The following is a 13,491-nucleotide window of genomic DNA, read 5'->3' on the forward strand; positions in this document are numbered from 1 at the left end:
TAGTGAGCACGCATGAGTGCCCCCCACAGCAAGCATTGCATACTAGTACGTTATGTGAAACTTGCCTTAGAACGAAGCCACTGACAAGGCTTCCATCTTCACCACGGAGCATGCACGTGGGGCCCGACGTTTATGGCACAGGACTCTGAAGGAGCAAATGCACGGATAACATAGCTGGCAGCATGTACAGTAAATATCTCCTAAATGGTGCACTTTTAGGAGATACAGTTGTGCTCATAAGTTTACATACCCTGGCAGAATTTGATTTCTTGGCTATTTTTCAGAGAATATGAATAATAACACAAAAACTTTTCTTTTACTCATGGTTAGTATTGGCTGAAGCCATTTATTATCAATCAACTGTGTTTACACTTTAAATCATAATGACAACAGAAACTACCCAAATTACCTTGATCAATAGTTTACATACCAGAGTTCTTAATACCGTGTATTGCCCCCTTTAACATCAATGACAGCTTGAAGTCCTTTGTGGTATTTGTGGCTGAGGCTCTTTATCTTCTCAGATGGTAAAGTTGCCCATTCCTCTTGGCAAAAAGCCTCCAGTTCCTGTAAACTCTTGGGCTATCTTGCATGAAGGAGACTGAAATGGCCACTTATTCTGCTATAGCCAATGACGGGTCGACTTGGCCTTGTGTTTTGGATCATTGTCATGTTGGAATGTCCAAGTACGTCCTATGTGCAGCTTCCTGGCTGATGAATGCAAATGTTCCTCCAGTATTTTTTGATAACATACTGCATGCATCTTGCCTTCAATTATGACCAAATTTCCTGTGCCTTTTGTAGCTCACACATCCCCAAAACATCAGCGATCCACCTCCGTGTTTCACAGTAGGAATGGTGTACCTTTCATAATAAGCCTTGTGACTCCTCTCCAAATGTAGTGTTTATGGTTGTGGCCAAAAAGCTCAATTTTGGTCTCATCACTCCAAATGACTTTGTGCCAGAAGGTTTGAGACTTGTCTCTGTGCTGTTTGGCAAATTGTAAGCGGGATACTTTGTGGCATTTGCATAGTAATGGTTTTCTTCTGGCGACTCGACCATGCAGCCCATCTTTCTTCATGTGCCTCCTTATTGTGCTTCTTGAAACAGTCACTCCACATGTTTTCAGAGAGTCCTGTATTTCACATGAAGTTATTTGTGGGTTTTTCTTTGCATTCTGAACAATTTTCCTGGCAGTTGTGGCTGAAATTTTAGTTGGTCTACCTGACCGTGGTTTGGTTTCAACAAAACCCCTCATTTTCCACTTCTTGATTAGAGTTTGAACACTGCTGATTGGCATTCTCAATTCCTTGGATATCTTTTTAGATCCCTTTCCTGTTTTATACAGTTAAACTACCTTTTCCCGCAGATCCTTTGACAATTCTTTTGCTTTCCCTATGACTCAGAATCCAGAAACATCAGTGCAGCGCTGGATGAAAGATGCAAGGGTCTGTCAGGAGTCCAGAAACTCATTGACCTTTTATACACACACTAATTACAAGCAAACAGATCACAGGTGAGGATGGTTACCTTTAATAGCCATTCAACCCCCTTTGTGTCAACTTGTGTGCATGTTATCAGGCCAAAATCACCAGGGTATGTAAACTTTTGATCAGGGTCATTTGGGTAGTTTCTGTTGTCATTATGATTTAAAAAGAGTAAACACAGTTGATTGATAATAAATGGCTTCAGCCAAACACTAACCATGAGTGAAAGAAAAGTTTTTGTGTTATCATTTCTATTCTCTGAAAAATGGCCAAGAAATCATAAATTCTGCCAGGGTATGTAAACTTATGAGCACAACTGTAAGTATATAATATGTTTGTTATTTAAAAAACAAAACAAAAACCAACCCTTTAATATCACTTCAAGGCAGCCTTTGGAAAACCGCTTTCATGGAGATGGTAAGCATACGGTATACCACACAATATTTACTTTCTATCAGATTTAGAAATATCTATTACTAGAAAACCTTACTTTATACTACAAAATATTTACTTTATGTTTATCCTCCTGTGACAGGAAGAAGAGGTGGTTGTGCCAAGGGAAAAGGAGGCTCAATGCACATGTATGCCAAGAACTTCTATGGAGGGAATGGCATTGTGGGAGCTCAGGTATGTGGCCTATTATTGCTGTTATGTCTTCCCATTAATAATTAATAGAGCTACCTCCCATTTAGTCAGCACTAGTTGACTGTCCCTCAGGATTGGCCAAAGGCACAAAGCGGAGAGACGTGAATCCCCCTTCATAGAAATGTATTATTGTATAGCACAGCTCAACTGTTATGTGACCGCTTGCCGACCAGCGCACGACGATTTACGTTGGTACAATGGCACGGCTGCGCAAATGGGCATACCTGCATGTCTCCTTTAAATCACGGGCTAGTGGGCGCGTGCCTGTACCCCGCTGACTCGGTGTCTGCCAGTGTACCGAAATCGTGACACGGAGAGGCAGAACGGAGAGATGCCTATGTAAACAAGGCATTTCCCTGTTCTGCCTAGCAACATGACAGGGATCTACTGCTCCCAGTGATCAGTAGCAGTGATCTCTGTCATGTTCTAGTGAGCCGCCCCCCCCCCCCCCCCTACAGTTAGAACACAGTGAGGGAACACAGTTAACCCCTTGATCGCCCCTAGTGTTTAACCCCTTCCCTGCCAGTGTCATTTACACATTAATCAGTGCATTTTTATAGCACTGATCGCTGTATAAATGTTAATGGTCCCAAAATAGTGTCAAAAGTGTCCGATGTGTCCACCGCAATGTCGCAGTCTTGATATAAATCGCAGATCGCCTTCATTACTAATAAAAAAATATAATAATAATAAAAATGCCATAAATCTATCCCCTATTTTGTAGATGCTATAAATTTTGCGCAAACCAATCAATATATGCTTATCGCGATATTTTTGGTAAAAAAAAAAATGTAGAGGAATACATATCGGCCTAAACTGAGGAAGAAATTTTGTTTTTTTTTTTTATTTTTTTGTTTTTTTTTTTTTTATATATATTTTTGGGGATATTTATTATAGCAAAAAGTAAAAAATATTGCTTTTTTTTTCAAAATTGTCACTCTTTTTTTGTTTATAGCGCAAAAAGTAAAAAACGCAGAGGTGATCAAATACCACCAAAAGAAAGCTCTATTTGTGGGAAAAAAGGATGTATATTTTGTTTGGGTGCAACTTCGCACGACCACGCAATTGTCAGTTAAAGCGACGTAGTGCCATATAGCAAAAAGTTCTCTGGTCAGGAAGGGGGTAAATCCTTCCGGGGGGTGAAGTGGTTAATATTTTTTGGGTGTAAGTCAATTGATTTGGTTAAAATGTGTTTCCTTTCAGGTCCCTCTTGGAGCAGGGATAGCACTGGCCTGTAAATATTTTGGAAAGAATGAAATCTGCTTGTCTTTATATGGTGATGGAGCTGCTAATCAAGTAAGAATTGGAGATTGAAGGGATGTGGGTATTGAAAATTACAAAATCATACTCTCAAGCCTGGTACACACTTCTTTACATTTTTTTTCGTTCAACCCAGCGGGCTGCACGAAAAAAAGAGGAGCTAGGTAGGAGCCGCTGTACTAACTATGCAACGTTAGTACAGGGATCTCCCCGCTGAGCTATTGTGTTCTGACAGGGGAGCCTCCCCCCGCCAGAACACACCGGTCAGGGCTCGCAGCCATTGACTGACAGCGCTGATCAGATGCTGGTTTTCCAGTGTGCCTGTTCAACAGAAACTGGCCAGGCTGATGTACACATGGTTTCTGTTAAACCGGCCGATATTCGGCCTGTGTGTACCAGGCTTGAAGGAAATATATCTATTTTACAAATATTTTATGATAAATACTAATAGCATTTTTCTTGTTCAAACATTTTATTGAGACTAATAGCATTTTTCATGTATTGTGATGAGTTTTATATAAAATGGTACATATGAATAGTCTATATTTATCCTCTGCAAAAAGCAGGAGAAGAGCCCCTTAAAAGATTAAAGCAAGCATTTATTATATTGCAGCTTAACAACTTTTAGATATGATGGCTGCATTATTTTTCCCTTTTTAGGTTTTTCTTTATTTTATTTTCACTTGGTGATCCTACCAGTAAGTCTCTCTTGGATATGTATCGGAGGGATGAGGCAAATCATTTACCACTGACAGGGGTGCTTTTTTAGATCATCTTTTATTTATGTAAAATCTTTCTGCCAAAAGAACAAAAACATTTGCTGTAACTAATTATAAAGTACCCCCCCCCCCCAAGTAGTAGCTGGTGTTTGGCTTCAATTTGTTAGTATATCTAAATCTGCTAGTACATGTAACACTAACCTCCTCCCAGACTGACAATGCTCTTGTCCAGAGGTGCGAGGTGCCCCCCTGTGCTCCTTCATCCAGAGTGGGGGGCATTCTAATACAGAAGAGCTGAACAAATCACCAGGTGAATATGGAGGGAAAAAAGCCTAAAAGAAAACAAATGCAGTCGCCACATCTAATTGGTAAGCTGCAATATATTACATTATGTTTTTGGTTTTGGGTTTAATACCGGTTTAACAGCCTTCCCTTTATTTTTTAAAAGCTATGCTGTAAAATAGAGCACATGAGTGGTAGGGATCAGACTGTACACAATGCGAAGTAGGAGCACATTCTTTCCCTCTCTATTAGTAGAGAGAACCATTTTGATTACTCGGCAAACATGCAGAGTGCTGGGCTTAGAACACTCAGCATGTTTTCCAAACTGAGAGAGGTCTGTTTAGCAACATCAATTAAAATAACATTTACAAAAAAATGATATACCTCTCCTTTATTGTGTTGGTTGCCAGTTTTTAAAACTTTTTTCCTTCTTTGTATTGGGTCTCCAAACTGTGGCCCTCCAGTTGTTCAGGAAGTACAATTCCCATCGTGCCTAGTCATGTCTGTGAATGTAAGAGTTTTACAGTTAAAATGGAGGAAAGCTGCGCCCATAACAATAGGTAAATGGATAATGATGAAAATAGTCCATAAATCAATTCTTGAATAACACCACAGTGACTCCACACATTATGAAAGAGTGCCCGACCACTGTATAAAATGCCTGCTTACCAGATAGTAAGCAGAAAGAGGCATTTGATTTTAACCCTGCCATGGCCTTTGTTTTGCAAGCATGGTTGCTGGACACACACAGAAACTGGACCTGGTACTGACAACCCCCTAAGCGTCTCCCTGGTTCGTAGCCGTACTTGAGATGTACTCGGGGTGGGCTCAGAAAAAAGAGAGACTGACCATAGCGTAATACAGTATGACCATTTAATCAAAAGAAAAAAAGGTTAGTATTGCACTTAAATGTACAAGGATAAAAATCGCATAAAAACAAATGCCGGCCGGCAAACACAGGAGCCCATCCTCCTCTCAAACCGCGTGGTGACGTTAGTGCGTGCCCTCCCAGACGCGTTTTGTCATAGGTGACGTTTTCAATGGGGATGAGATGTGTAGTTTTGCAACATCTGGAGGGCTGTAGTTTGGAGATCTTTACATCACAGCCCAGATTTGCAGGCACAACAGCGCTGCTGTGTCTGGGTTTTGACATATCATCCCACACAGCACTACCCCCTTTACATCACCACCCCCCATACACAGCACTGTCCCCCTTCACACCCCCCTTACAACGCTGTCCCCTTTCACATCCCCCCCCCCCACAACACCATCCTCCCCCTACAACACCGTCCCCCTTCAAATCCCCCCAACACCGTCCCCCTTCACACCCCCCTTACAACGCCGTCCCCCTTCACACCCCCCTTACAACGCCGTCCCCCTTCACACCCCCCTTACAACGCCGTCCCCTTTCACATCCCCCTTACATCGCCGTCCCCTTTCACATCCCCCTTACATCACTGTCCCCCTTCACATCCCGCCTTTACAACACTGTCTCCCCCTTCACATCCCCCCTTTACAACACTGTCCCCCTTCAAATTCCCCCCTTTACAACACTGTCCCCCTTCACATCCCCCCCTTTACAACACTGTCCCCCTTCACATCCCCCCCTTTACAACACTGTCCCCCTTCACATCCCCCCCTTTACAACACTGTCCCCCTTCACATCCCCCCCCTTACAACACTGTCCCCCTTCACATCCCCCCCCTTACAACACTGTCCCCCTTCATCCCCCCCTTACAACACTGTCCCCCTTCACACACACACACTCCCCCTCCCCCCTTACAACACTGTCCCCCTTCACACAAAACTGCATAACTGTCCCCTTCACATCCCCGCCACAGTATTGCCCTTTTGACATCCCCCCCCCCCCAGTATTGCCCTTTTGACATCCCCCCACCACTGTCCCCCTTTACATCACCCATTCTCCAAATCCCCCCATGCACGTAGGTCTGCGAGTGCACGTAGGTCTGCACGTAGGTCTGCACGTAGGTCTGCGAGTGCACGTAGGTCTGCACGTAGGTCTGCGAGTGCATGTAGTTCTGCACGTAGGTCTGCGAGTGCACGTAGGTCTGTGTGAGGTCTGCGAGTGCACGTAGGTCTGCAAGTGCACGTAGTCCTGCGAGTGTTCTGCGAGTGCACGTAGGTCTGCGAGTGCACGTAGGTCTGCGTGTGGTCTGCGAGTGCACGAAGTTCTGCGTGTGGTCTGCGAGTGCACGAAGTTCTGCGAGTGGTCTGTGAGTGCACGTAGGTCTGCGTGTGGTCTGCGAGTGCACGTAGGTCTGTGAGTGGACGTAGGTCTGCGTGTGGTCTGCGAGTGCACGTAGGTCTGCGAGTGCACGTAGGTCTGCATGTGGTCTGCGAGTGCACGTAGGTCTGCGAGAGTGGTCTGCGAGTGCACGTAGGTCTGCGAGAGTGGTCTGCGAGTGCACGTAGTTCTGTGAGTGGTCTGCGAGTGCACGTAGTTCTGTGAGTGGTCTGCGAGTGCACGTAGTTCTGTGAGTGGTCTGCGAATGCACGTAGGTCTGCAAGTGCACGTAGGTCTGCGAGTGTTCTGTGAGTGCACGCAGTTCTGCGAGTGCATGTAGGTCTGCGAGTGCACGTAGGTCTGCGTGTGGTCTGCGAGTGCACGTAGGTCTGCGTGTGGTCTGCGAGTGCACGTAGGTCTGCGTGTGGTCTGCGAGTGCACGTAGGTCTGCGTGTGGTCTGCGAGTGCACGTAGGTCTGCGTGTGGTCTGCGAGTGCACGTAGGTCTGCGTGTGGTCTGCGAGTGCACGTAGGTCTGCGTGTGGTCTGCGAGTGCACGTAGGTCTGCGTGTGGTCTGCGAGTGCACGTAGGTCTGCGTGTGGTCTGCGAGTGCACGTAGGTCTGCGTGTGGTCTGCGAGTGCACGTAGGTCTGCGTGTGGTCTGCGAGTGCACGTAGGTCTGCGTGTGGTCTGCGAGTGCACGTAGGTCTGCGTGTGGTCTGCGAGTGCACGTAGGTCTGCGTGTGGTCTGCGAGTGCACGTAGGTCTGCGTGTGGTCTGCGAGTGCACGTAGGTCTGCGTGTGGTCTGCGAGTGCACGTAGGTCTGCGTGTGGTCTGCGAGTGCACGAAGTTCTGCGAGTGGTCTGCAAGTGCACGTAGGTCTGCGAGTGGACGTAGGTCTGCGTGTGGTCTGCGAGTGCACGTAGTTCTGCGAGTGGTCTGCGAGTGCACGTAGTTCTGTGAGTGGTCTGCGAGTGCACGTAGTTCTGTGAGTGGTCTGCGAGTGCACGTAGTTCTGTGAGTGGTCTGCGAGTGCACGTAGTTCTGCGAGAGTGGTCTGCGAGTGCACGTAGTTCTGCGAGAGTGGTCTGCGAGTGCACGTAGTTCTGCGAGAGTGGTCTGCGAGTGCACGTAGTTCTGCGAGAGTGGTCTGCGAGTGCACGTAGTTCTGTGAGTGGTCTGCGAGTGCACGTAGTTCTGTGAGTGGTCTGCGAGTGCACGTAGTTCTGTGAGTGGTCTGCGAGTGCACGTAGTTCTGTGAGTGGTCTGCGAGTGCACGTAGTTCTGTGAGTGGTCTGCGAGTGCACGTAGTTCTGTGAGAGGTCTGCGAGTGCACGTAGTTCTGGGAGTGGTCTGCGAGTGCACGTAGTTCTGCGAGTGGTCTGCGAGTGCACGTAGTTCTGCGAGTGGTCTGCGAGTGCACGTAGTTCTGCGAGTGGTTTGCGAGTGCACGTAGGTCAGCGAGTGCACGTAGGTCAGCGAGTGCACGTAGGTCAGCGAATGCACGTAGTTCTGCGAGTGCACGTAGTTCTGCGAGTGGTCTGCGAGTGCACGTAGTTCTGCCAGTGCACATAGTTCTGCGAGTGCACGTAGGTCTGTGAGTGGTCTACGAGTGCACGCAGGTCTGCGAGTGGTCTACGAGTGCACGCAGGTCTGCGAGTGGTTTGCGAGTGCACGTAGGTCTGTGAATGGTCTGCGAGTGCACATAGGCCTGCGAGTGCAGGCAGTTCTGCAAGTGTTCTGTGAGTGCAGGCAGTTCTGCAAGTGCACGCAGTTCTGCGAATGCACGTAGTTCTGCGAGTGGTCTGCGAGTGCATGTAGTTCTCTGAGTGGTCTGCGAGTGCACGTAGGTCTGCGAGTGCACGCAGTTCTGTGAGTGGTCTGAGTGCACGCAGTTCTGTGAGTGCACGCAGGTCTGCGTGTGGTCTGCAAGTGCACGTAGGTCTGTATGTGGTCTGCGAGTGCACATTGGTCTGCGAATGCACTTTTCTGCGAGTGCACGTAGGTTTGTGAGTGGTCTGCGAGTGCACGTAGGTCTGTGAGTGGTCTGCGAGTGCACGTAGGTCTGCGAGTGGCCTGCGAGCGCACGTAGTTCCCCCCCCCCCTTACAACACTGTCCCCCTTCACACCCCCCCCCCTTACAACACTGTCCTCCTTCACACAAAACTGCAAAACTGTCCCCTTCACATCCCCCCACAGTTTTGCCCTTTTGACATCCCCCCACCCCCCAGCACTGTCCCCCTTTACATCACCCATTCTCCAAATCCCCCCATGCACGTAGGTCTGTGAGTGCACGTAGGTCTGTGTGAGGTCTGCGAGTGCACGTAGGTCTGCGTGTGGTCTGCGAGTGGACGTAGTTCTGCGAGTGGTCTGCGAGTGCACGTAGTTCTGCCAGTGCACATAGTTCTGCGAGTGCACGTAGGTCTGTGAGTGGTCTACGAGTGCACGCAGGTCTGCGAGTGGTCTACGAGTGCACGCAGGTCTGCGAGTGATCTACGAGTGCACGCAGGTCTGCGAGTGGTTTGCGAGTGCACGTAGGTCTGTGAATGGTCTGCGAGTGCACATAGGCCTGCGAGTGCAGGCAGTTCTGCAAGTGTTCTGTGAGTGCAGGCAGTTCTGCAAGTGCACGCAGTTCTGCGAATGCACGTAGTTCTCTGAGTGGTCTGCGAGTGCACGCAGTTCTGTGAGTGCACGCAGGTCTGCGTGTGGTCTGCAAGTGCACGTAGGTCTGTATGTGGTCTGCGAGTGCACATTGGTCTGCGAATGCACTTTTCTGCGAGTGCACGTAGGTTTGTGAGTGGTCTGCAAGTGCACGTAGGTCTGTATGTGGTCTGCGAGTGCACATTGGTCTGCGAATGCACTTTTCTGCGAGTGCATGTAGGTTTGTGAGTGGTCTGCGAGTGCACGTAGGTCTGCGAGTGGCCTGCGAGCGCACGTAGTTCCCCCCCCCCCCTTACAACACTGTCCCCCTTCACACCCCCCCCCCCCCCCTTACAACACTGTCCCCCTTCACACAAAACTGCAAAACTGTCCCCTTCACATCCCCCCACAGTTTTGCCCTTTTGACATCCCCCCACCCCCCAGCACTGTCCCCCTTTACATCACCCATTCTCCAAATCCCCCCATGCACGTAGGTCTGTGAGTGCACGTAGGTCTGTGTGAGGTCTGCGAGTGCACGTAGGTCTGTGTGAGGTCTGCGAGTGCACGTAGGTCTGTGTGAGGTCTGCGAGTGCACGTAGGTCTGTGTGAGGTCTGCGAGTGCACGTAGGTCTGCGTGTGGTCTGCGAGTGCACGTAGGTCTGCGAATGCACGTAGGTCTGCATGTGGTCTGCGAGTGCACGTAGGTCTGCGAGAGTGGTCTGCGAGTGCACGTAGGTCTGCGAGAGTGGTCTGCGAGTGCACGTAGTTCTGTGAGTGGTCTGCGAGTGCACGTAGTTCTGTGAGTGGTCTGCGAGTGCACGTAGTTCTGTGAGTGGTCTGCGAGTGGTTTGCGAGTGCACGTAGTTCTGCCAGTGCACATAGTTCTGCGAGTGCACGCAGGTCTGCGAGTGGTCTACGAGTGCACGCAGGTCTGCGAGTGGTTTGCGAGTGCACGTAGGTCTGTGAATGGTCTGCGAGTGCACGTAGGCCTGCGAGTGCACGCAGTTCTGCAAGTGTTCTGTGAGTGCAGGCAGTTCTGAAAGTGCACGCAGTTCTGCGAATGCACGTAGTTCTGCGAGTGGTCTGCGAGTGCATGTAGTTCTCTGAGTGGTCTGCGAGTGCACGTAGGTCTGCGAGTGCACGTAGGTCTGCGAGTGCACGTAGGTCTACGAGTGTTCTGCGAGTGCACGCAGTTCTGCAAGTGGTCTGCGAGTGCATGTAGGTCTGCGAGTGCACGTAGGTCTGCGTGTGGTCTGCGAGTGGTCTGCGAGTGCACGTAAGTCTGCGTGTGGTCTGCGAGTGCACGAAGTTCTGCGAGTGCACGTAGGTCTGCGTGTGGTCTGCGAGTGCACGTAGGTCTGCGTGTGGTCTGCGAGTGCACGTAGTTCTGCGAGTGGTCTGCGAGTGCACGTAGTTCTGCGAGTGGTTTGCGAGTGCACGTAGGTCAGCGAATGCACGTAGTTCTGCGAGTGGTCTGCGAGCGCACGTAGTTCTGCGAGTGGTCTGCGAGTGCACGTAGTTCTGCCAGTGCACGTAGTTCTGCCAGTGCACGTAGTTCTGCCAGTGCACGTAGTTCTGCCAGTGCACGTAGTTCTGCCAGTGCACGTAGTTCTGCCAGTGCACGTAGTTCTGCGAGTGGTCTACGAGTGGTTTGCGAGTGCACGTAGGTCTGAATGGTCTGCGAGTGCACGTAGGCCTGCGAGTGCACGCAGTTCTGCAAGTGTTCTGTGAGTGCAGGCAGTTCTGCAAGTGCACGCAGTTCTGCGAATGCACGTAGTTCTGCGAGTGGTCTGGGAGTGCATGTAGTTCTCTGAGTGGTCTGCGAGTGCACGTAGGTCTGCGAGTGCACGCTGGTCTGCGAGTGCACGCAGTTCTGTGAGTGGTCTGAGTGCACGCAGTTCTGTGAGTGCACGCAGTTCTGTGAGTGCACGCAGGTCTGCGTGTGGTCTGCAAGTGCACGTAGGTCTGTATGTGGTCTGCGAGTGCACATTGGTCTGCGAATGCACTTTTCTGCGAGTGCACGTAGGTTTGTGAGTGGTCTGCGAGTGCACGTAGGTCTGTGAGTGGTCTGCGAGTGCACGTAGGTCTGCGAGTGGCCTGCGAGCGCACGTAGTCCCCCCCCCCCCCCCCCCCCCCCCCCCTTACAACACTGTCCCCCTTCACACCCCCCCCCCCTTACAACACTGTCCCCCTTCACACAAAACTGCAAAACTGTCCCCTTCACATCCCCCCACCCCCCAGCACTGTCCCCCTTTACATCACCCATTCTCCAAATCCCCCCATGCACGTAGGTCTGCGAGTGCACGTAGGTCTGCACGTAGGTCTGCGAGTGCACGTAGGTCTGCACGTAGGTCTGCGAGTGCACGTAGGTCTGCACGTAGGTCTGCGAGTGCACGTAGGTCTGCACGTAGGTCTGCGAGTGCACGTAGGTCTGCACGTAGGTCTGCGAGTGCACGTAGTTCTGCACGTAGGTCTGCGAGTGCACGTAGTTCTGCACGTAGGTCTGCGAGTGCACGTAGTTCTGCACGTAGGTCTGCGAGTGCACGTAGTTCTGCACGTAGGTCTGCGAGTGCACGTAGTTCTGCACGTAGGTCTGCGAGTGCACGTAGTTCTGCACGTAGGTCTGCGAGTGCACGTAGTTCTGCACGTAGGTCTGCGAGTGCACGTAGTTCTGCACGTAGGTCTGCGAGTGCACGTAGGTCTGCACGTAGGTCTGCGAGTGCACGTAGGTCTGCACGTAGGTCTGCGAGTGCACGTAGGTCTGCACGTAGGTCTGCGAGTGCACGTAGGTCTGCACGTAGGTCTGCGAGTGCACGTAGGTCTGCACGTAGGTCTGCGAGTGCACGTAGGTCTGCACGTAGGTCTGCACGTAGGTCTGCGAGTGCACGTAGGTCTGCACGTAGGTCTGCGAGTGCACGTAGGTCTGCACGTAGGTCTGCGAGTGCACGTAGGTCTGCGAGTGCACGTAGGTCTGCACGTAGGTCTGCGAGTGCACGTAGGTCTGCACGTAGGTCTGCGAGTGCACGTAGTTCTGCACGTAGGTCTGCGAGTGCACGTAGGTCTGTGTGAGGTCTGCGAGTGCACGTAGTTCTGCGAGTGTTCTGCGAGTCTACGCAGGTCTGCGAGTGTTCTGCGAGTGTACGCAGGTCTGCGAGTGTTCTGCGAGTGTACGCAGGTCTGCGAGTGTTCTGCGAGTGTACGCAGGTCTGCGAGTGTTCTGCGAGTGTACGCAGGTCTGCGAGTGTTCTGCGAGTGTACGTAGGTCTGCGAGTGCACGTAGTTCTGCGTGTGGTCTGCGAGTGCACGTAGGTCTGCGTGTGGTCTGCGAGTGCACGTAGGTCTGCGTGTGGTCTGCGAGTGCACGTAGGTCTGCGTGTGGTCTGCGAGTGCACGTAGGTCTGCGTGTGGTCTGCGAGTGCACGTAGGTCTGCGTGTGGACTGCGAGTGCACACAGTTCTGTGAATGCACGTAGTTCTGCGTGTGGTCTGCGAGTGCGCGCAGGTCTGCGTGTGGTCTGCGAGTGCGCGCAGGTCTGCGAGTGCGCGCAGGTCTGCGTGTGGTCTGCGAGTGCGCGCAGGTCTGTGAGTGCACGTAGTTCTGTGAGTGGTCTGCAAGTGCACATAGTTCTGTGAGTGCACGCAGTTCTGCGTGTAGCCTGTCAGTGCACGCAGTTCTGCGAGCGCACGTAGGTCTGCAAGTGCATGTAGTTTGAGTGCACGCAGGTCTGCGTGTGGTCTGCGAGTGCACGCAGGTCTGCGAGTGCACGCAGTTCTGCGAGTGCAGGTAGTCCTGCGTGTGGTCTGCGAGTGCACGTAGGTCTGCGAGTGCACGTTCACACGCATGTGGGTCTGCGAGTGCACGTAGGTCTGCGAGTGCACGCAGTTCTGCGAGTGCACGTAGTTTGAGTGCACGCAGGTCTGCGTGTGGTCTGCGAGTGCACGCAGTTCTGCAAGTGCACGTAGTTCTATGTGCGGTCTGCGAGTGCACGTAGGTCTGCGAGTGCACGTGCACACGCATGTGGGTCTGCGAGTGCACGTGCACTCGCACGTAGGTCTGGGAGTGCACGTAGGTCGGCGAGTGGTCTGGGAGTGCACGTAGGTCTGTGAGTGTATTGTCTCGAATATTAGTGTCAGGAAGCTAATCATTAGGTAATTTGGACAGGGTATAATCCCCAATCCTCATTAAATTTTAATAGGTACGTTGCCCGGCGGG

At 50.9% G+C, this 13,491-nt stretch overlaps 1 protein-coding gene across 2 annotated transcripts in view; it reads left to right on the forward strand.

Moving 5' to 3' along the window:
- The window catches only part of PDHA1 (pyruvate dehydrogenase E1 subunit alpha 1), a 57,575-nt gene that overhangs the window by 14,156 nt on the left and 29,928 nt on the right, over positions 1-13,491 (forward strand). For both annotated transcript variants that reach the window (XM_073616466.1, XM_073616467.1), the window contains 2 exons: positions 2,023-2,114; positions 3,336-3,428. In XM_073616466.1, the coding sequence (XP_073472567.1) occupies positions 2,023-2,114; positions 3,336-3,428 (185 nt within the window). The remainder of the gene's footprint in view (positions 1-2,022; positions 2,115-3,335; positions 3,429-13,491) is intronic.

Source organism: Aquarana catesbeiana, linkage group LG02 (assembly GCF_042186555.1).
Source record: "Aquarana catesbeiana isolate 2022-GZ linkage group LG02, ASM4218655v1, whole genome shotgun sequence".
Taxonomy (NCBI): domain Eukaryota; kingdom Metazoa; phylum Chordata; class Amphibia; order Anura; family Ranidae; genus Aquarana; species Aquarana catesbeiana.